Raw genomic sequence first — 17916 nt, 5'->3', positions numbered from 1 at the left:
GTGGAAGAAACTCATGCAACACACTTATTTGGATATAGCAAAAAAAAATGTTACTAGATGGTGAGAAAAAAAAAACTATTTTAATTTATTTATTTCAGTCCTTCCAGACACATCACAGAGATAGGATCTCTTCATGCATGAGAGTCACCGATGATTTCCATTTAAGAAAATACCCACAAAACTCCCAATAACATCATCAGCATTCAACAACATGTCTATGATTGCTTTGCCTTGCCTTTGCTTCTCAGTAAATGATGCTGTTAGTTAATCACTGCAAACAATGCAAATTTCCCTGTAACTAAATAGACAGAATAGACAGGTTAACTTATACACATCAGGGAGTCACCCTACGATGGAATGGGTTAATCATCACCAGTGTGGCAGTGACATATTTAGGATCTTTCCTTTGCCTAAAAATCACAGAATTGTAAACATGACATGTTGTCATACAGATTTCTTAGGGTTTTGTCCCCCTGGTGGTTTCCTTGGTTTGCGTCCATAATTTTAGCCAGATCCAATCAGTTTTGCCATGCACTCTCAGCTCCACATCATTGTGTTCCCCTTATGTTCTAGTCCAGGCATTTTTGACATCTTGAAACTGTTGCAAGAGTATCTCATGTTCCACCTAAATGATTTGGAGTGTTATTTAGGCTGAGTTTTATCTTCCATCCATGAGTTCATTGACTTTCCTTGGGCGTAATTCCTGGGACACTGAGCCTAACTCCTCGGGGATTCCTCTAGTTACTTCTCCTTGCTGAGACAGCTTACACTCTCAGTACTACTATGACAGTATTTCTGTAGCAAACATTCTTCTCAAGATGAGAAGAAATTTCAATATTACAATCCATTTGTTTTTATTGTGATTTAAACACACACACACACACACACACAAAATTTAATGCACATACACTGATGATATTAATTGAGTAGGCCATTCTGGGGTTGTCAAGATCATTATCTCTCGAGGGGTTCTTAGAGGCCTGGGGTGACCCCCTAGAGGAACTTGGGCAGGTGTGGAGTGCTTGACTGCACTGTGCCATGTCTATAGTCACAATGGGTGCCTTATCCTATAGTCAGACTGATGACTATCTTGAATATCACCATGGAACTTTTGTATGGCCAAGATGGAGATCAAGTCAGGGTAAAAATCAGAAAACTAGATGGAGCTTCCAAGCTCCAGTTGAATAGCCGACTGAGGGAGAATAAGTGCAAGGATGTCAGGAATAAAATGGCTTGGTCCACACACTGAGACACTGTGCCTGAACAAAGGGGGTTTCAACTAAAACAGTGGCCTGGGAATGAAAGAACATGGAATCGAAGTGGAAGCTCTGAATGTGGCTGACAATTGGGGCAGACTGAGAAGCCAATGGTAATGGCACTGGCATTTATCTGCACTTCATATACAAGCTTCTTTGTGATCCTATTCTATGTGGATGCATACCTTCCTAAATGTCGATGGATGAAGTTTGGGCTTGGACTTCAAACAGGTCAAGGTACTCCACCCTCAATTTGGATTTGCGTAGGAGTGGAGAGGTTTGGTGGGGGAGAGAGTAGAATTTGGGGGTAGGAAACGAAGTGAAAATTTTGATATTCTTTATTATGAAGTAATATAAAAATCAATAGAAAATAACCAATAAAGAGATTGGAGCTAGGAAAAAAAAACATTCATGTGAGTTGTTGACTCAGACACCAAAGACTTTTTTACAGAAAAGGCACAAAAAGAGATTGGGTTACCTGGAAAAATATGACTCATGTATTTGGGAAGATGAGTGAGGTTTTATTTTGGGTCTCCAGGGGGCTGTGTGAGCAGCATTATAGGACATGTATGCTGGATATTTTTGTGGGTTAGTAGGGAAGGAAACTGCCTATGAGGGGTTTAATGACCTAAGTAGAGTCTTGATGATGTCACAAAGCTTTGGTTGGGGGTGGCAACACTGTTCCACATGAAGCACTAGTCTTCTGTGAAGGTGGGCTTACTATCTTCACGGTTGCTGAGGAGGTGAGTTCAGCTCTTGGGCTCCACAACTGTTCAACAGGATTAGGCAGCTGAACATTTCCAGAAGATGGAATCTGGAGAGCCAAGACATTATCTTTTGGTAAATATGTTTAGGAAGAAACAGGGACCTCTGTAGTCCCAGAGAGGTTTCCTTCAAATCTCCTGTGAGTCTAAAATTTATGTTGTTAACAGCTTCTATATTTGATAGCTGTGGGGACAGTGAATGCCAGGTAATCTTCCCACTTTATCTTTGCTATCAATGTCCAATTCATCAGTTCATGAAAGGGGCGAAGATCCTCTTTGCCCATATGTGTTTTAAAAGATATTAATTATTTCTAAATGGTGCTGTTGCCCAGATTAATGAGTCTTTATTTTTGCAGTTTGTCTCACAAAACTCACTTCTCTAGTGAAGACATGGAATGGCGTTATGTAATAAACCTGGTTCTGGATCAGGAGACACAATACATAGAACCAGTGGACTGGAGTGCCATGACCTTGGGCAGGTGGTTTTGGATCAACCACCTAACCAACAGCTTGAGTGGGAAGGAGAGAAGTGGCTGTCCTTCGAATTCTTTGCCATCTGTTCAGATTTTTCTTTCTCACTTTGGGCATAAGCATCCAGTCTCCTCTCATTGACACAGTCAGTCCGGATTTGGTTTCTCAGTAGAGGTCCATTGCCTTTGGGTAGCAGGAATATGTCTCTGATACACATATACTGAGCTGTAGACAATAGTTTGATAATTTTCCTATGTATTTCTTAAGACCAAATTACATTTAGGCAGCCCAAATCTATTCAGCACTGCCTTTATCACCTTCCCCAAAGATCTTCCAGAAAAGAATCTTGACATCGCATCCTCCCCTTCTTAACCTTGCAGGCACTTATGGTTGAGGAAACCACTTTGTGTCTGATTGAAACTGAAGAATTCTTCCAATGCAGAGATTGGCAGCTATGAAGCCCAAGAACAGAAAGAGAGCCAAGAGACAGTGGAACAGGAGTGTTGTGGCCTATCTCAGTAAATCTACCACCATGATAAAGATGCCTCTTAGTATGAGATGCATGCCACCTCTCCAGAAGAAGAATGGGCCAACTCTCCAGAAGCAAAAACTGAGTAAGCCTTTTGAGGCCCTGGAGAATATTGTTGGCCGCCGAATTTCTCATGGCTGGAAGGAAGCCAATGAACCAGTCACCCAGTGGAAAGCCATCATTCTCGATCAACTGCCAATATATCCCTCTCTCTATTTGTTGAAATATGATGGGATTAATTGTGTCTATGGCTTGGAGCTTCACAGCGATGAAAGGATTTTAAACCTTAAGATCCTGCCTAATAATGTGCCATTTCCTCAGGTGACAGACACTCATCTGTCAAACACCATAGTTGGCAGAGCAGTGAAACATACATCCACGGGCACAAATGGCTCTAAGGAAGACTGGAATGGGATGGTCCTAGAGGAGGTGCCAATCATGAAGACCTGGTTCTATATTACCTACAAGAAAGATCCAGTCGTGTATGTTTACCACCTCCTGGATGACTACCTTGAAGGCAACCTCCACATCATGCCAGGCTCTAAGGATGAGTGCAGTGTCATGGTCCCAGATGAGGTGCAGACCAGGATGACCTGTTTCTACATTGTCAAGGAGAATGATCCAGTCCTGTACCTTTACCACCATCTTGATGACTCCATTGAAGGCAACGTCCACATCATGCCTGAATGTCCTCCAGTATAGGTGACTTTTTAATTAGGCAGGGATTCCTTGGCAGGCAAAGGTGTGCAGTACAACAAAAAAGATGGAACCCAAGAGATAGGTAAAATTATTTGCCAAGTTCCCACCAAACCTTCTGTGTATTTCATCAAGTTTAATAATGACTTCCATATCTATGTCTACGATTTGGTGAAGATCTGTTAAAGAGAAATTCTCAAAATTTGAGGAGCACACTTAAAACTGTGTTTGGGGAATGTGTTTTTTTCAGAGATACCGCAAGTCTTCTATTAATCCTGGTATTTTTTTCCAATGGAATATTCTTGCTCGAAAAATAAAAATTTGTGAACATGTTTTGTTCTTTGGTGAATGATGGATTATGTTTGGTGGATGGGACATCACAGAAATACATGCCTCAAAACAAAGCAGGATTTATGGTCTTTCCCCTTGGAGAGGATGGACTGGGAATGCTTGGTGTGGTAAAGGACAAGATGGCTGTCTATGGAGTAGTGGAGAGGGGACAAAAGTTGTAGGATCTCGGGGCGGGATAAAGCTTGAGGGAAAAACATGTCAACTGGAAAGATGTGACAGATATCAGAGTGAGGTATTGGGACTTAAGAGGATAAAGAGTAGATTAATCAGGAAGGGACACAAATGTATACTCAAAATCAGAGAAATTAGGTTTCATTTGATGAATAGTTTAATTCGTACTGGCTGTAAGTCACTGGATGTTAGAACTCCACTGGAGCATTTTGAGTGACCAGGAGCCTCCTGCTTAGAGAAAAGTGTCTCCGCCCAGTTGCTCTTCTGCTGTGGGATGGACGTCACACTATCTACTTCCTTTGGTCAGAATTCTGTCTGCCACCTACTTTGTCGTGCCTGGATTCGGTATTCCTTGAAATCTCATTGGTCCTTTGCATGCCATCCAACCCTTGTGAGTTCATTTAAATAATTGCCCTGTCATATCTGGAAAACAGTGTTCCCTTTCATTGATCATGTTCTGTAGGACTTGGGCTATAAATCTCATCGACAGACGCATCCACACACAGGATAAACATGTACACATTGATGCCCACTAATGTGTGACATGCACACATATGATGAATGCACCGATCTCCATCAAATCAGTAAACGAGGGAATCCCTGATGCTAGGTGGAGTGTGGCAAAGACCCCACAAACCCATCAGACCCCCAAATACCAGTATGGTATTGATGTCTGACTCCCATCATGTAAGGATCCAGCCATCCTGTAATGGGGCGATTTTTGCTTCCTTGATCTTCACAAACTTGGTTAAAATGTTAGAGTTGTCAAACTGCCAGTTAGGGTCCAGCATGTACATCAGCTGTCTCAGGTCAGGTGATTTGGCTACAATTTGGGTGATAACTTATACCAGGGAATTCTGGTACACCGTCACCTCTTCTTCTCCCAGTCCTCATCATCACTCTTGTGGCTGGGCTTGGAGCACAAAGAAGGCAAAATGGAAAAATCCTCCTCCTCAGTGCAAAACAATGTCCATCTTTCATATGACCTGACTCTCACAGGGAATGCAACACATTTTATCCTTCTAGGTCTCCTCATTCTTTGGTTCACTCATTTTTCCAATGAATGATTGAATTCATCCATTCTTCCATCTCTCTCTCTCTCTCTCTCTCTTCTTCTTCATCCTTCCCTTCTTCAATTTCCCCCTTTATAGTAGTAATTTGAGCAGCGGGACTGCGTCCCCAGCACCATGGCCGCCTACCTAGCTTATGCCCCTAAATAAGAACACAAAAACTGTATTCTTTTAAACACTTCCTGGCCCAGTATTTTCAGCCTCTTAACCCATTTCTAATCAAGTATGTTGCAGCATGAGGTGCGCTTACCAGGAAAGATTCAGCATGTCTGACGGGTGGCTGGCTGCATTGCCATCTGCCTCAGGGAGCAGAGCTCCCGTGTCTGCCCGGGAGAGGGGTGCATGGCATCTCTGAGCTCACTTCCTCTTTCTAGCAGCATTCTGTTCTCTTTACTCCTCCCACCTATGTTCTAACCTATCAAGGGAAGCAGATTCTTTATTTAATTAAGCAATGACCTTCTTCCATCACTTTATCCTTTCAACAGCTTGCCCAAATAAATCTTCCATGTCTCTTCTGTTGTATAATCTTTCATTTGTAAAGAACTTGCCCTCTTAGGGAAGGATTTTTCTGACATCTCTGTGGACGGAGGTCATATGAGGAAAGTCTTGATCCGTAATACCATATTGGGATAGCGGCAGTCCACAGACTCTCACCCTCTCTGAAAACAAAATAAGAACCTCCTTTCCAAAGCATCATGTCCTTAGATCCAAATTTTAAAGTCAAGGCACTTTCAAAATATCTATGTGGGATTAGTTCAGCAGCATTTATAAACAAATAACTTTTAGCAGCTATTGCTCCTTCCTCAGCATTCAAATGATTCAAACAGAGCACAATAGCATACAGTATCAAAATTCTCTGTGTATTTTCCATCTTTGTTAGTTTCAATTTAAGCTCTAATTTATTTTTCCTTTTTATTTTTTGCCTTTTGAGACAGATTCTCTGTATCTTTGACCTGGAATAACTCTGTAGAACAGGCTGTCCTTGAAGTTTCAGAGATCCACATGTCTCTGCCTCCCAGCATTGGGATCAAAGGTGTATGGTACTACACCTGAATTCACAGAGACCTGTTTGTCTCTGCCTTCTCGGCACTGGGATTAAAGGTATGTGCTACCACACCTTGAAGTTACAGAGGTCAATCTCTCTCTGCCTCCCAAGTGTTGGGATTAAAGGTGTGTACTACTGCAACCAACAACTCTCTTCATTTTATTTTAACTTTAAGAACTTCAACTTTTAGCCTGCACATATTTTTAACACACTGTAAATCATTTAAAACTTTTCTTTGTCTTTGAATCTCTCTTTACTCAATATCTCTCTTTGTTTTTTTGACCACATGAATCCTTAAATTACACAGCAATCTCAATATGAAGAAAAGGTGGCTTTGCCAGCTAGATGTAGCCTATTCCTTAGCTTTATGTCATTCCACCTTATGGCTGAGGTACCGGCCAGAGCCGCATTCAGTGCCACAAGTCTACAGTGTTTCAAGGTCCTTGCCATCAAACAAGCTGCAAAAGACAACACTCAAGCCCTCTCTTTGTAGCTGGCCCTCCTGACTCAAACAGTCAGAGTTTGTTCTGGCAGGATGGCCCAGAATTCCGGCATTTTAAAACATCACAGTTTTTTTTCCTGCTAATGCAGAAAACAAACAAGCATTCAGCTGGCTTTTATCAACACCATTTAAATGTTTCGTGGCAGGACCACTTAACAGCAGCAGGGTTTTGCAGCTGAAGGTGAGTCAGGAATCTTCTCTTAAATGAGTGTGCTTGCTTGCTACTAGCAAGTAGTGCAGACCCGAGATATAGCTGCTAAAAAGAAAACATGCTTTACTCTATCCCGGGCTTTCTCAAGCTTTCAGTGGATTCAGTTTTCCACATGTCTGAGTGCCATTCTGTAGTAATTTGAGCAGCGGAGCTGTGTAACCAGCACCAGGGCAGCCTCGCTAGCTAATGTCCAGAAATAATTACACACAAATGATTCATTTAAACACTGCCTGGCCCATTAGTTTAGCCTATTAACCCATTTCTAATAATCTATGTAGCATCACGAGTGTGCTCACCAGGAAAGATTCAACAGGTCTAACCTGGTTGCTGGCTGCATTGCCCTCTGCCTCAGAGAGGAGAGCTATCACGTCTTCCCACGAGAGTGGATCATGGTGTCTCTGAGCACACTGCTTCTTTCTCCCAGCATTCTGTTATCTTTCTCCTCCCACCTATGTTCTAAATTAACAGGGGAAGCAGTTTCTTTATTTAATTAAGCAATGAATTCCTACCATCACTTTATCCTTTCAAGAGCTTGCCCTAATAAATCTTCCATGTCTCTTCTGCTGTATAATCTTTCATTGGAAAAGAACTTGCCTTTTCAGGGGAGGATTTTTTTGACATCTCGGTGGATGGAGATCATATGAAGAAGATCAGATGAGCAACCATGACAACTCTTATGCTGCAGAGTTAGGTGGACCAGAGATTGATTGCTGACAATCCTGTGCTATGCGTCAGATGCCCATGAACTCTGCCCCTGTTGTCAGACAGGCAGACATCAAGGTGGTCACACATACTTAACTCATTCAGTGTTCACAGACATTTATATTGAGTTTTAATCTTGTCCTAAACTAATAAAAAGAAAAACAAGAATAGGAGAAGAGAGGAGCCTGAAGTAGGGCCTCCAAATGGGTCATTTGCAAAGGTAAGGTTTCCTGCCTCTATGTATGCTTTCTCCTTTCCTTAGTCAAATAATCCCCCACACCAGTTTAGAATTGTGATTAAAAGAATGATTATATCTTTAAAGGGCAAAAACTTACAGATGACCATCCCTGACAAAAGCCCTCAGCGGGATCAGGAAAGAAGCATAGAGGCCGGAATGGAAACTGGAAGCAAGAGATCAAGCTGAAGGTAAATGTTGGTTTTTGAAAGAGAGAGAGACCACACCTCAATGGGCTGGTATCTCAGTGGCTATTGGCTGAAGGAGTGGAAGAAACTCATGCAACACACTTATTTGGATATAGCAAAAAAAAATGTTACTAGAAGGTGAGAAAAAAAAAACTATTTCAGTTTATTTATTTCAGTCATTCCAGACACATGACAGAGATAGGATCTCTTCATGCATGAGAGTCACCGATGATTTCCCTTTAAGAAAATACTCACAAAACTCCCAATAACATCATCAGCATTCAACAACATGTCTATGATTGCTTTGCCTTGCCTTTGCTTCTCAGTAAATGATGCTGTTAGTTAATCTCTGCAAACAATGCAAATTTCCCTGTACCTAAATAGACAGAATTGACAGGTTATCTTAAACACATCAGGGAATCTCACTATGATCGAATGGGTTAATCATCACCAGTGAGACAGTGACATATTTAAGATCTTTCCTTTGTCTATAAATCTCAGAATTGTCAACATCTGTTGTCATACAGTTTTCTTAGGGTTTTGTCCCCCTGGTGGTTTCCTTGGTATGATTCCATAATTTTTGGCAGATCCAATCAATTTTGCCATGCACTCTCAGCTCCACATCATTGTGTTCCCCTTATGTTCTAGTCCAGGCATTTTTGACATCTTGAAACTGTTGCAAGAGTATCTCATGTTCCACCTAAATGATTTGGAGTGTTATTTAGGCTGAGTTTTATCTTCCATCCATGAGTTCATAGACTTTCATTGCGCGTAATTCCTGGGACACTGAGCCTAACTCCTGGGGGATTCCTCTAGTTACTTCTCCTTGCTGAGACAGCTTACACTCTCAGTACTACTATGACAGTATTTCTGTAGCAAACATTCTTCTCAAGATGAGAAGAAATTTCAATATTACGATCCATTTGTTTTTATTGTGATTTAAACACACACACACACACACAAGTTAATGCAAATACACTGATGATATCAACTTAGTGGGCCATTCTGGGGTTGTCAAGATCTTTATTTTTCGAGGGGTTCTTAGAGAGCCATGGGGTGAGCCCCTCTAGTAACTTGGGCAGGTGAGGAGAGGTTGATTGCACTGTGCCATGTCCATATTCACCATGGGTGCCTTGTCCTATAGTCAGACTGATGACTATCTTGTATATCAACATGGAACTTTTGTATGGCAAATGATGGAGATCAAATCAGGGTAAAATTCACAAAACTAGATGGAGGTTCCAAGTTCCAGTTGAATAGCCGACTGATGGAGAATAAGAGCAAGGATGTCAGGAATAAAATGGCTTGGTCCACACACTGTGACACTGAGACACTGTGCCTGAACGAAGGGGATTTCAACTAAACCATTGGCCTGGGAATGAAAGAACATGGGATCAAAGTGTAAGCTCTGAATGTGGCTGACAATTGGGGCAGACTGAGAAGCCAATGGTAATGGCACTGGCATTTGTCTGCACTTCATATACAGGCTTCTTTGTGATCCTATTCCATGTGGATGGCTACCTTCCTAAATCTTGATGGATGAAGGCTGGGCTTGTACTTTCCACAGGTCAAAGAATGCCGCCAACAATTTGGATTGGAGTAGGAGTAGAGAGGTTTGGTGGGGAAGTGAGAAGAATGTGGGAGGAGGAAATGAAGTGGAAATTTTGATATTCATTATTATGAAGTAATATAAAAATCAATAGAAGATAACCAATGAAGAGCTTGGAGCTAGGAAAAAAAAAACATTCATGTGAGTTGTTGACTCAGACACCAAAGACTTTTTTACGGAAAAAAAAAAACACACATAAAGAGATTGAGTTACTTTGCAAAATATGACTCATGTATTTGGGAAGATGAGTGGGATTCTTATTTTGGGTCTCCAGGCGGCTGTGTGAGCAGCATTATAGGACCTGCATGCTGGATATTTCTGTGGGTCAGTAGGGAAGAAAACTGCCTATGAGGGGTGTTATGACATAAGTATAGCCTTGGTGATGTCACAAAACAGTGGTTTGGGTTGGCAACTCTCTTCCACATGAAGCACTAGTCTTCTGTGAAGGTGTGCTTACTATCTTCACGGTGGCTGAGGAGGTGAGTTCAGCTCTTGGGCTCCACAACTGTTCAACAGGATTAGGCAGCTGAACATTTCCAGAAGATGGAATCTGGAGAGCCAAGACATTTTCTTTTGATAAATATGATTAGGAAGCAACTGGGACCTCTGTAGTCCCAGAGAGGTTTCCTTCAAATCTCCTGTGAGTCTAAAATTTATGTTGTTAACAGCTTCTATTTTGATAGCTGTGGGGACGGTGAATGCCAGGTATTCTTCCCACTTTATCTTTGCTATCAATGTCCAATTCATCAGTACACAAAAGTGGCAAAGATCATCTTTGTCCATATGTGTTTTAAAAGATATTAATTATTACTAAATGGTGCTGTTGCCCAGATTAATGAGTCTTATTTTTGCAGTTTGTCTCACAAAACTCACTTCTCTAATGAAGACATGGAATGGCTTTATGTAATAAACCTGGGTCTGGATTAGGAGACACAATACATAGAACCAGTGGACTGGAGTGCCATGACCTTGGGCAGGTGGTTTTGTATCAACCACCTAACCAACAGCTTGAGTGGGAAGGAGAGAAGTGGCTGTCCTTCGAATTCTTTGCCATCTGTTCAGATTTTTCTTTCTCACTTTGGGCATAGGCATCCAGTCTCCTCTCATTGACACAGTCAGTCCGGAATTAGGTTTCTCAGTAGAGGTCCCTTGCCTTTGGGCAGCAGGAATGTGTCTCTGATACACATATACTGAGCTGTAGACAATAGTTTGATAATTTTCCTATGAATTTCTTAAGACCAAATTACATTTAGGCAGCCCAAATCTATTCAGCACTGCCTTTGTCACCTTCCCCAAAGATCTTCCAGAAAAGAGTCTTGACCTCGCATCCTCCCCTTCTTATCCTTGCAGGCATTTATGGTGGAGGAAACCACTTTGTGTCTGATTGAAACTGAAGTATTCTCCCAATGCAGAGATTATTAGCTATGAAGCCCACGCAAAGAAAGAGAGCCAAGAGACAGTGGAACAGGAGTGTTGTGGCCTATCTCAGTATGTCTACCGTCATGACAAAGATGCCTCTTAGTATGAGATGCATGCCACCTCTCCAGAAGAAGAATGGGCCAACTCTCCATAAGAAAAAAAAACTGAGTAAGCCTTTTGAGGCCTTGGAGAAAATTGTTGGCCGCCGAATTTCTCATGGCTGGAAGGAAGCCAATGAACCAGTCACCCAGTGGAAAGCCATCATTGTATATCAACTGCCAACATTTCCCTCTCTCTATTTGTTGAAATATGATGGGATTGATTGTGTCTATGGCTTGTGGCTTCACAGCGATGAAGTGATTTTAAACCTTAATGTACTGTCGAATAATGAGCCATTCCCTCAGGTGACAGACACTCATCTGGCAAACACCATAGTTGACAGTGTTGTGAAACATACATTCACGGGCACAAATGGCTCTAAGTAAGACTGCAATGGGATGGTCCTAGAGGAGGTGCCAATCATGAAGACCTGGTTCTATATTACCTACAAGAAAGATCCGGTCTTGTATATTTACCACCTCCTGGATGACTACCTTGAAGGTAACCTCCACATCATGCCTGGCTCTAAGAAGGAGTGCAGTAGCGTGGTCCCAGATGTGGTGCAGACCATGATGACCTGTTTCTACATTGTCAAGGAGAATGATCCAGTCCTGTACCTTTACCACCATCTTGATGACTCCATTGAAGGCAACGTCCACATCATGCCGGAAAGTCCTCCAGTAGAGGTGATTTTGGAATTAGGCAGGGATTCCATGGCAGGCAAAAGTGTGCAGTACAACAAAAAAGATGGAACACAAGAGATAGGTAAAATTATTTGCCAAGTTCCCACCAAAACTTCTGTGTGTTTCCTCAAGATTAATAATGAATACAATATCTATGTCTATGATTTGGTGAAGATCTGTTAAAGTGAAATTCTCAAATTTTGAGGGGCACACTTAAAACTGTGTTTGGGGAATGTGTTTTTTTTTCAGAGATACCTCAGGTCTTCTATTAATCCAGGTATTTTTTCCAATGGAATATTCTTGCTCGAAAAATAAAAATTTGTGAACATGTTGTGTTCTTTGGTGAATGATAGATTGTGATTGGTGGATGGGACATCACAGAAATACATGCCTCAAAACAAAGCAGGATTTATGGTCTTTGCCCTTGGAGGGGTTGGACTGGGGATGCTTGGTGTGGTACAGGACAAGATGGCTGTCTAGGAAGTAATGGAGAGGAGACAAAAAGTTGTAGGATCTCGGGGCGGGATAAAGCTTGAGGGAAAAACATGTCAACTGGAAAGATGTGACAGATATCAGAGTGAGGTATTGGGACTTTAGAGGATAAAGAGTAGATTAATCAGGAAGGGACACAAATGTATACTCAAAATCAGAGAAAATTAGGTTTTATTTGATGAATAGTTTAATTCGTACTGGCTGTAAGTCACTGGATGTTTGATATCCACTGGAGCATGTTGAGTGACCAGGAGCCTCCTGCTTAGGGAAAAGTGTCTCCCTGCTGCTCTTCAGCAGTGGGATGGATGTCAAGCTACCTACTTCCTTTTGTCAGAATTCTGTCTGCTACCTACTTTGTCATGCCTGGATTGGGTATTCCTTGAACTCTAATGTCCTTTGCATGCCATCCAACCCTTGTGAGTTCATTTAAATAATTGCCCTGTCATATCTGGAAAACAGTGTTCGCTTTCATTGATCATGTTCTGTAGGACTTGAGCTATAAAACCCATTGACAGACGCACCCACACACAGGATAAACATGTACACATTGATGCCCACTAATGTATGACATGCACACATATGATGAATGCACCAATCTCCATCAAATCAGTAAACGAGGGAATCCCTGATTCAATGTGGAGCGTGGCAAAGACCCCACAAACCCATCAGACCCCCAAATACCAGTATGGTATTGATGTCTGACTCCCATCATGTAAGGATCCTGCCATCCTGTAACGGGGCGATTTTTGCTTCCTTGATCTTCACAAACTTGGTTAAAATGTTAGAGTTGTCAAACTGCCAGTTCGGGTCCAGCATGTAGATCAGCTGTCCCAGGTCAGGTGATTTGGCTACAATTTGGGTGAGAACTTGTACCAGGGAATTCTGGTACACCCTCACCTCTTCTTCTCCCAGTCCTCATCATCACTCTTGTGGCTGGGATTGGAGCTCAAAGAAGGCAAAATGGAAGAAGCCTCCTCCTCATTGGAAATCAGTGTCCATCTTTCATATGAACTGACTTTCACAGGGAATGCAGCATATTTTATCCTTCTAGGTCTCCTTATTCAATGGTTCACTCATTTTCCCAATGAATGATTGAATTCATCCATTCTTCCATATCTCTCTCTCTCTCTTCTTCCTTCCCTTCTTGCATTTCCCCCTTTATAGTAGTAATTTGAGCAGTGGGGCTGCGTCCCCAGCACCATGGCCGCCTAGCTATTTTATGCCCCGAAATAATAACACAAAAACTGTATTCTTTTTAACACGCCCTGGCCCATTATTTTCATCCTCTTAACCCTTTCCTAATAATGTCTGCTGCATCACGAGGTACGCTTACCAGGAAAGATTTCGCATATCTGACCTGCTGGCTGGCTGCATTGCCATCTGCCTCAGAGAGCAGAGCTACAGTGTCTGCCCGGGAGAGGGGTGCATGGCATCTCTGAGCTCACATTCTTTTTCTCTCAGCATTCTGTTCTCTTTACTCCTCCCACCTATGTTCTAACATATCTAGGGAAGCAGATTTTTATTAAATTAAGCAATGACATTCTTCCATCACTTTATTCTTTCAACAACTTGCCCCAAAAAAATCATCCATGTCTCTTCTGTTGTATAATCTTTCATTTGTAAAGAACTTGCCCTCTCAGGGAAGGATTTTTCTGACATCTCTGTGGATGGAGGTCATATGAGGAAGATTAGATGACCAACCATGACAACTCTTATGCTGTAGAGTTTGGTGGACCAGAGATTGATTGCTGACTATCCTGTGCTATGCGTCAGATGCCCATGAACTCTGCCCTTGTTGTCAGACAGGCAGACATCACGGTGGTCACACATACTTAACTCATTGAGTGTTCACAGATCATGTAGATTGAGTTCTAATTCTTCTCCTAAACTAATAAAGAAACCAAGATTAGGAGAAGAGAGGAGCCTGAAGTAAGGCCTCAAAATGGGTCGTTGTGCAAAAGCAAGGTTACCTGCCTCCATTTATGCTCTCTCCCTTTCTTAGTCAAATCCATCCTTCCATAGAGTAGCTATAGGCAACCGATTTTTCACCAACAGCTAAGCATAGGTTTGAACCCAACAGCCTTTGATTTCTGAAATAAGTGCTGTCCCCTTAAGGTCTCGTAACAACACAGGAAGCTTTGTAAGAGTGTCCCAGCAACAATTTAAAGCAATTCTAGGACACCCAAGATGCAGCAAGTTATGTTTATTGGTAATAGACATGGTTCTGATGGACAAAAGAATGTAGCATTAAAAAGCAGATTGGCGTACTCACGATGTTTTCATGTGATTTGGCACACACAGGCTTCTGGTTCTGAATACTTCACGCTCAGTGGGTTTTGAAGATTGTTGTGACCCTGAACCTAGCAGGAAGCTTTGGGGCCTGAAAGGACAAGCCTTGATATTTCAGGACATCCTTGTCCTTGGTTTCCACTGTTTACTGATTTCCATACAGAGAATGAGCAGCCATCTACTCCTGGTGCCATGCCTTCCCACATGAACAGAGAGAACACCATTCACACCCAGGTTGCTTGAATCACAAATGAAGGCATAAGTCACAAACAATCTCCCACACCAGTTTAGAATTGTCATTAATAGAATGATTATTTCGTTAAAGGGCAAAAACTTACAGATGACCAGCCCTGACAAAGCCCTCAGCAGGATCAGGAAAGGAGCCTAGAAACCAGAAGGGAAACTGGAAGCAAAAGATCAAGCTGAAGGTAAATGTTGGTTTTTTGAAAGAGAGAGAGACCACCCCTCAATGGGCTGGTATCTCAGTCGCTATTGGTTGAAAAAGTGTAAGAAACTCATGCAACACACTTATTTGGATATAACAAAAAAAAGGTTACTAGAATGTGAGAAAACAAAAACTATTTTAGTTTATTTATTACAGTCCTTCCAGATACATCACAGAGATAGGATCTCTTCATGCATGAGAGTCACCGATGATTTCCCTTTAAGAAAAAAAAAACCCACAAAAAAAATAAAAAAATAAAAAAAAAGAAAAAAAAAACCACAAAACTCCCAATAACATCATCAGCATTCAACAACATGTCTGTGATTGCTTTGCCTTGCCTTTGCTTGTCAGTAAATGGTGCTGCTAGTTAATCTCTGCAAACAATGCAAATTTCCCTGTAAGTAAATAGACAGGATTGACAGGTTATCTTAAACACATCAGGGAGTCACACTACGATGGAATGGGTTAATCATCACCAGCGTGACAGTGACATATTTAAGATCTTTCCTTTGTCTATAAATCTCAGAAGTGTCAACATGATATGTTGTCATAGAGATTACTTAGGGTTTTGTCCCACTGGTGGTTTCCTGGGTATGCTGCCATATTTTTTGCCAGATCCAATCAGTTTTGCCATGCACTTTCAGCTCCACATCATTGTGTTCCCCTTTTGTTCTAGTCCAGACATTTTAGAGATCTTGAAACTGTTGCAAGAGTATCTCATGTTCCACCTAATTGATTTGGAGTGTTATTTATGCTGAGTTTTATCTTCCATCCATGAGTTCATTGACTTTCCCTGGGCATAATTCCTGGGACACTGAGCCTAACTCCTGGGGGATTCCTCTAGTTACTTCTCCTTGCTGAGACAGCTTACAATCTCAGTACTACTATGACAGTATTTCTGTAGCAAACATTCTACTCAAGATGAGAAAAAATTTCAATATTACAATCCATTTGTTTTTATTGTGATTTATACACACACACACATACAAATTAATGCATATGCACTGATGATATTAATTGAGTAGGCCATTCTGGGGTTGTCAAGATCATTACCACTCGAGGGGTTCTTAGAAAGACATGGGCTGACCCCATCTAGGAACTTGGGCAGGTGAGGAGAGATTGACTGCACTATGACAAGCCCATAGCCACCATGGGTGCCTTTTCCTATAGTCAGACAGAGGACTTACTTGAATATCACCATGGAACATTTGTATGACAAATGATGGAGATCAAGTGGGTAAAAATAAGAAAACTAGATGATGCTTCAAAGCTCCAGTTGAATAGCCGACTGATGGAGAATAAGAGCAAGGATGTCAGGAATAAAATGGCTTGGTCCACACACTGTGACACTGAGACACTGTGCCTGTATGAAGGGGATTTCAACTAAACCATTGGCCTGGGAAGGAAAGAACATGAGATCAAAGTGGAAGCTCTGAATGTGGCTGACAGTTGGGGAAGACTGAAAAGCCAATGATATTGGCACTGGCATTTGTCTGCAATTCATATACAGGCTTTATGTGATCCTATTCTATGTGGATGCATACCTTCCTAAATCTCGATGGATGAAGTTAGGGCTTGGACTTCAAACTGGTCAAGGTACCCCACCCTCAATTTGGATTGGAGAAGAAGTGGAGATGTTTGGTGGGGGAGTGAGAAGAAATTGGGAGGAGGAAACAAAGTAGAAATTTTGATATTCATTATTATGAAGTAATATAAAAATCAATAGAAAATAACCAATGAGAAGATTGGAGCTAGGAAAAAAAAAACATTCATGTGAGTTGTTGACTCAGACACCAAAGACTTTTTACAGAAAAAAAAATAAAAAAAAAATAAAAAAAACACATATAGGGATTGAGGTACTTGGCAAAATATGACTCATGTATTTGGGAAGATGAGTGGGGATTTTATTTTGGGTCTCCAGGGGGCTGTGTGAGCAGCATTATAGGACCTGCATGCTGGATATTTCTGTGGGATAGTAGGGAAGAAACTTGCCTATGAGGAGTTTTATGACATAAGTAGAGCCTTGGTGATGTCACAAAGCTGTGGTTGGGGTTGGCAACTCTCTTCCACATGAAGCACTAGTCTTCTGTGAAGGTGTGCTTACTATCTTCACGGTGGCTGAGGAGGTGAGTTCAGCTCTTGGGCTCCACAACTGTTCAACAGGATTAGGCAGCTGAACATTTCCAGAAGATGGAATCTGGAGAGCCGAGACATTTTCTTTTGGTAAATATGTTTAGGAAGCCACTGAGACCTCTGTAGTCCCAGAGAGGTTTCCGTCAAATATCCTGTGAGTCTAAAATTTATGTTGTTAACAGCTCTGATATTTGATAGCTGTGGGGACGGTGAATGCCAGGTATTCTTCCCACTTTATCTTTGCTATCAATGTCCAATTCATCAGTCCACGAAAGTGGCAAAGATCCTCTTTGTCCATATGTGTTTTAAAAGATATTAATTATTACTAAATGGTGCTGTTGCCCAGATTAATGAGTCTTATTTTTGCAGTTTGTCTCACAAAACTCACTTCTCTAATGAAGGCATGGAATGGCTTTATGTAATAAACCTGGGTCTGGATCAGGAGACACAATACAGAGAGCCAGAGGACTGGAGTGCCATGACCCTGGGCAGGTGGTTTTGGATCAACCACCTAACCAACAAATTGAGTGGCATGGAGAGAAGTGGCTGACTTTCG

The 17916-nt window shown here is 41.6% G+C and overlaps 1 protein-coding gene across 1 annotated transcript in view; it reads left to right on the top strand.

Moving 5' to 3' along the window:
* Positions 1-3089: 3089 nt before the first annotated feature.
* Positions 3090-17916, top strand: part of LOC121443781 (spindlin-2-like) — a gene marked incomplete at its 5' end in the record, with an annotated part of 36667 nt that continues 21840 nt past the window's right edge. The window contains 3 exons of the mRNA XM_041645571.1: positions 3090-3596; positions 3633-3649; positions 3743-3887. Coding sequence (XP_041501505.1) covers positions 3090-3596; positions 3633-3649; positions 3743-3887 — 669 coding nt within the window. The remainder of the gene's footprint in view (positions 3597-3632; positions 3650-3742; positions 3888-17916) is intronic.

Source organism: Microtus oregoni, unplaced genomic scaffold (genome assembly GCF_018167655.1).
Source record: "Microtus oregoni isolate MIOR12 unplaced genomic scaffold, Mior012 000113F_000, whole genome shotgun sequence".
NCBI lineage: Eukaryota > Metazoa > Chordata > Mammalia > Rodentia > Cricetidae > Microtus > Microtus oregoni.
This window is presented reverse-complemented; position numbering and strand designations above follow the sequence as displayed.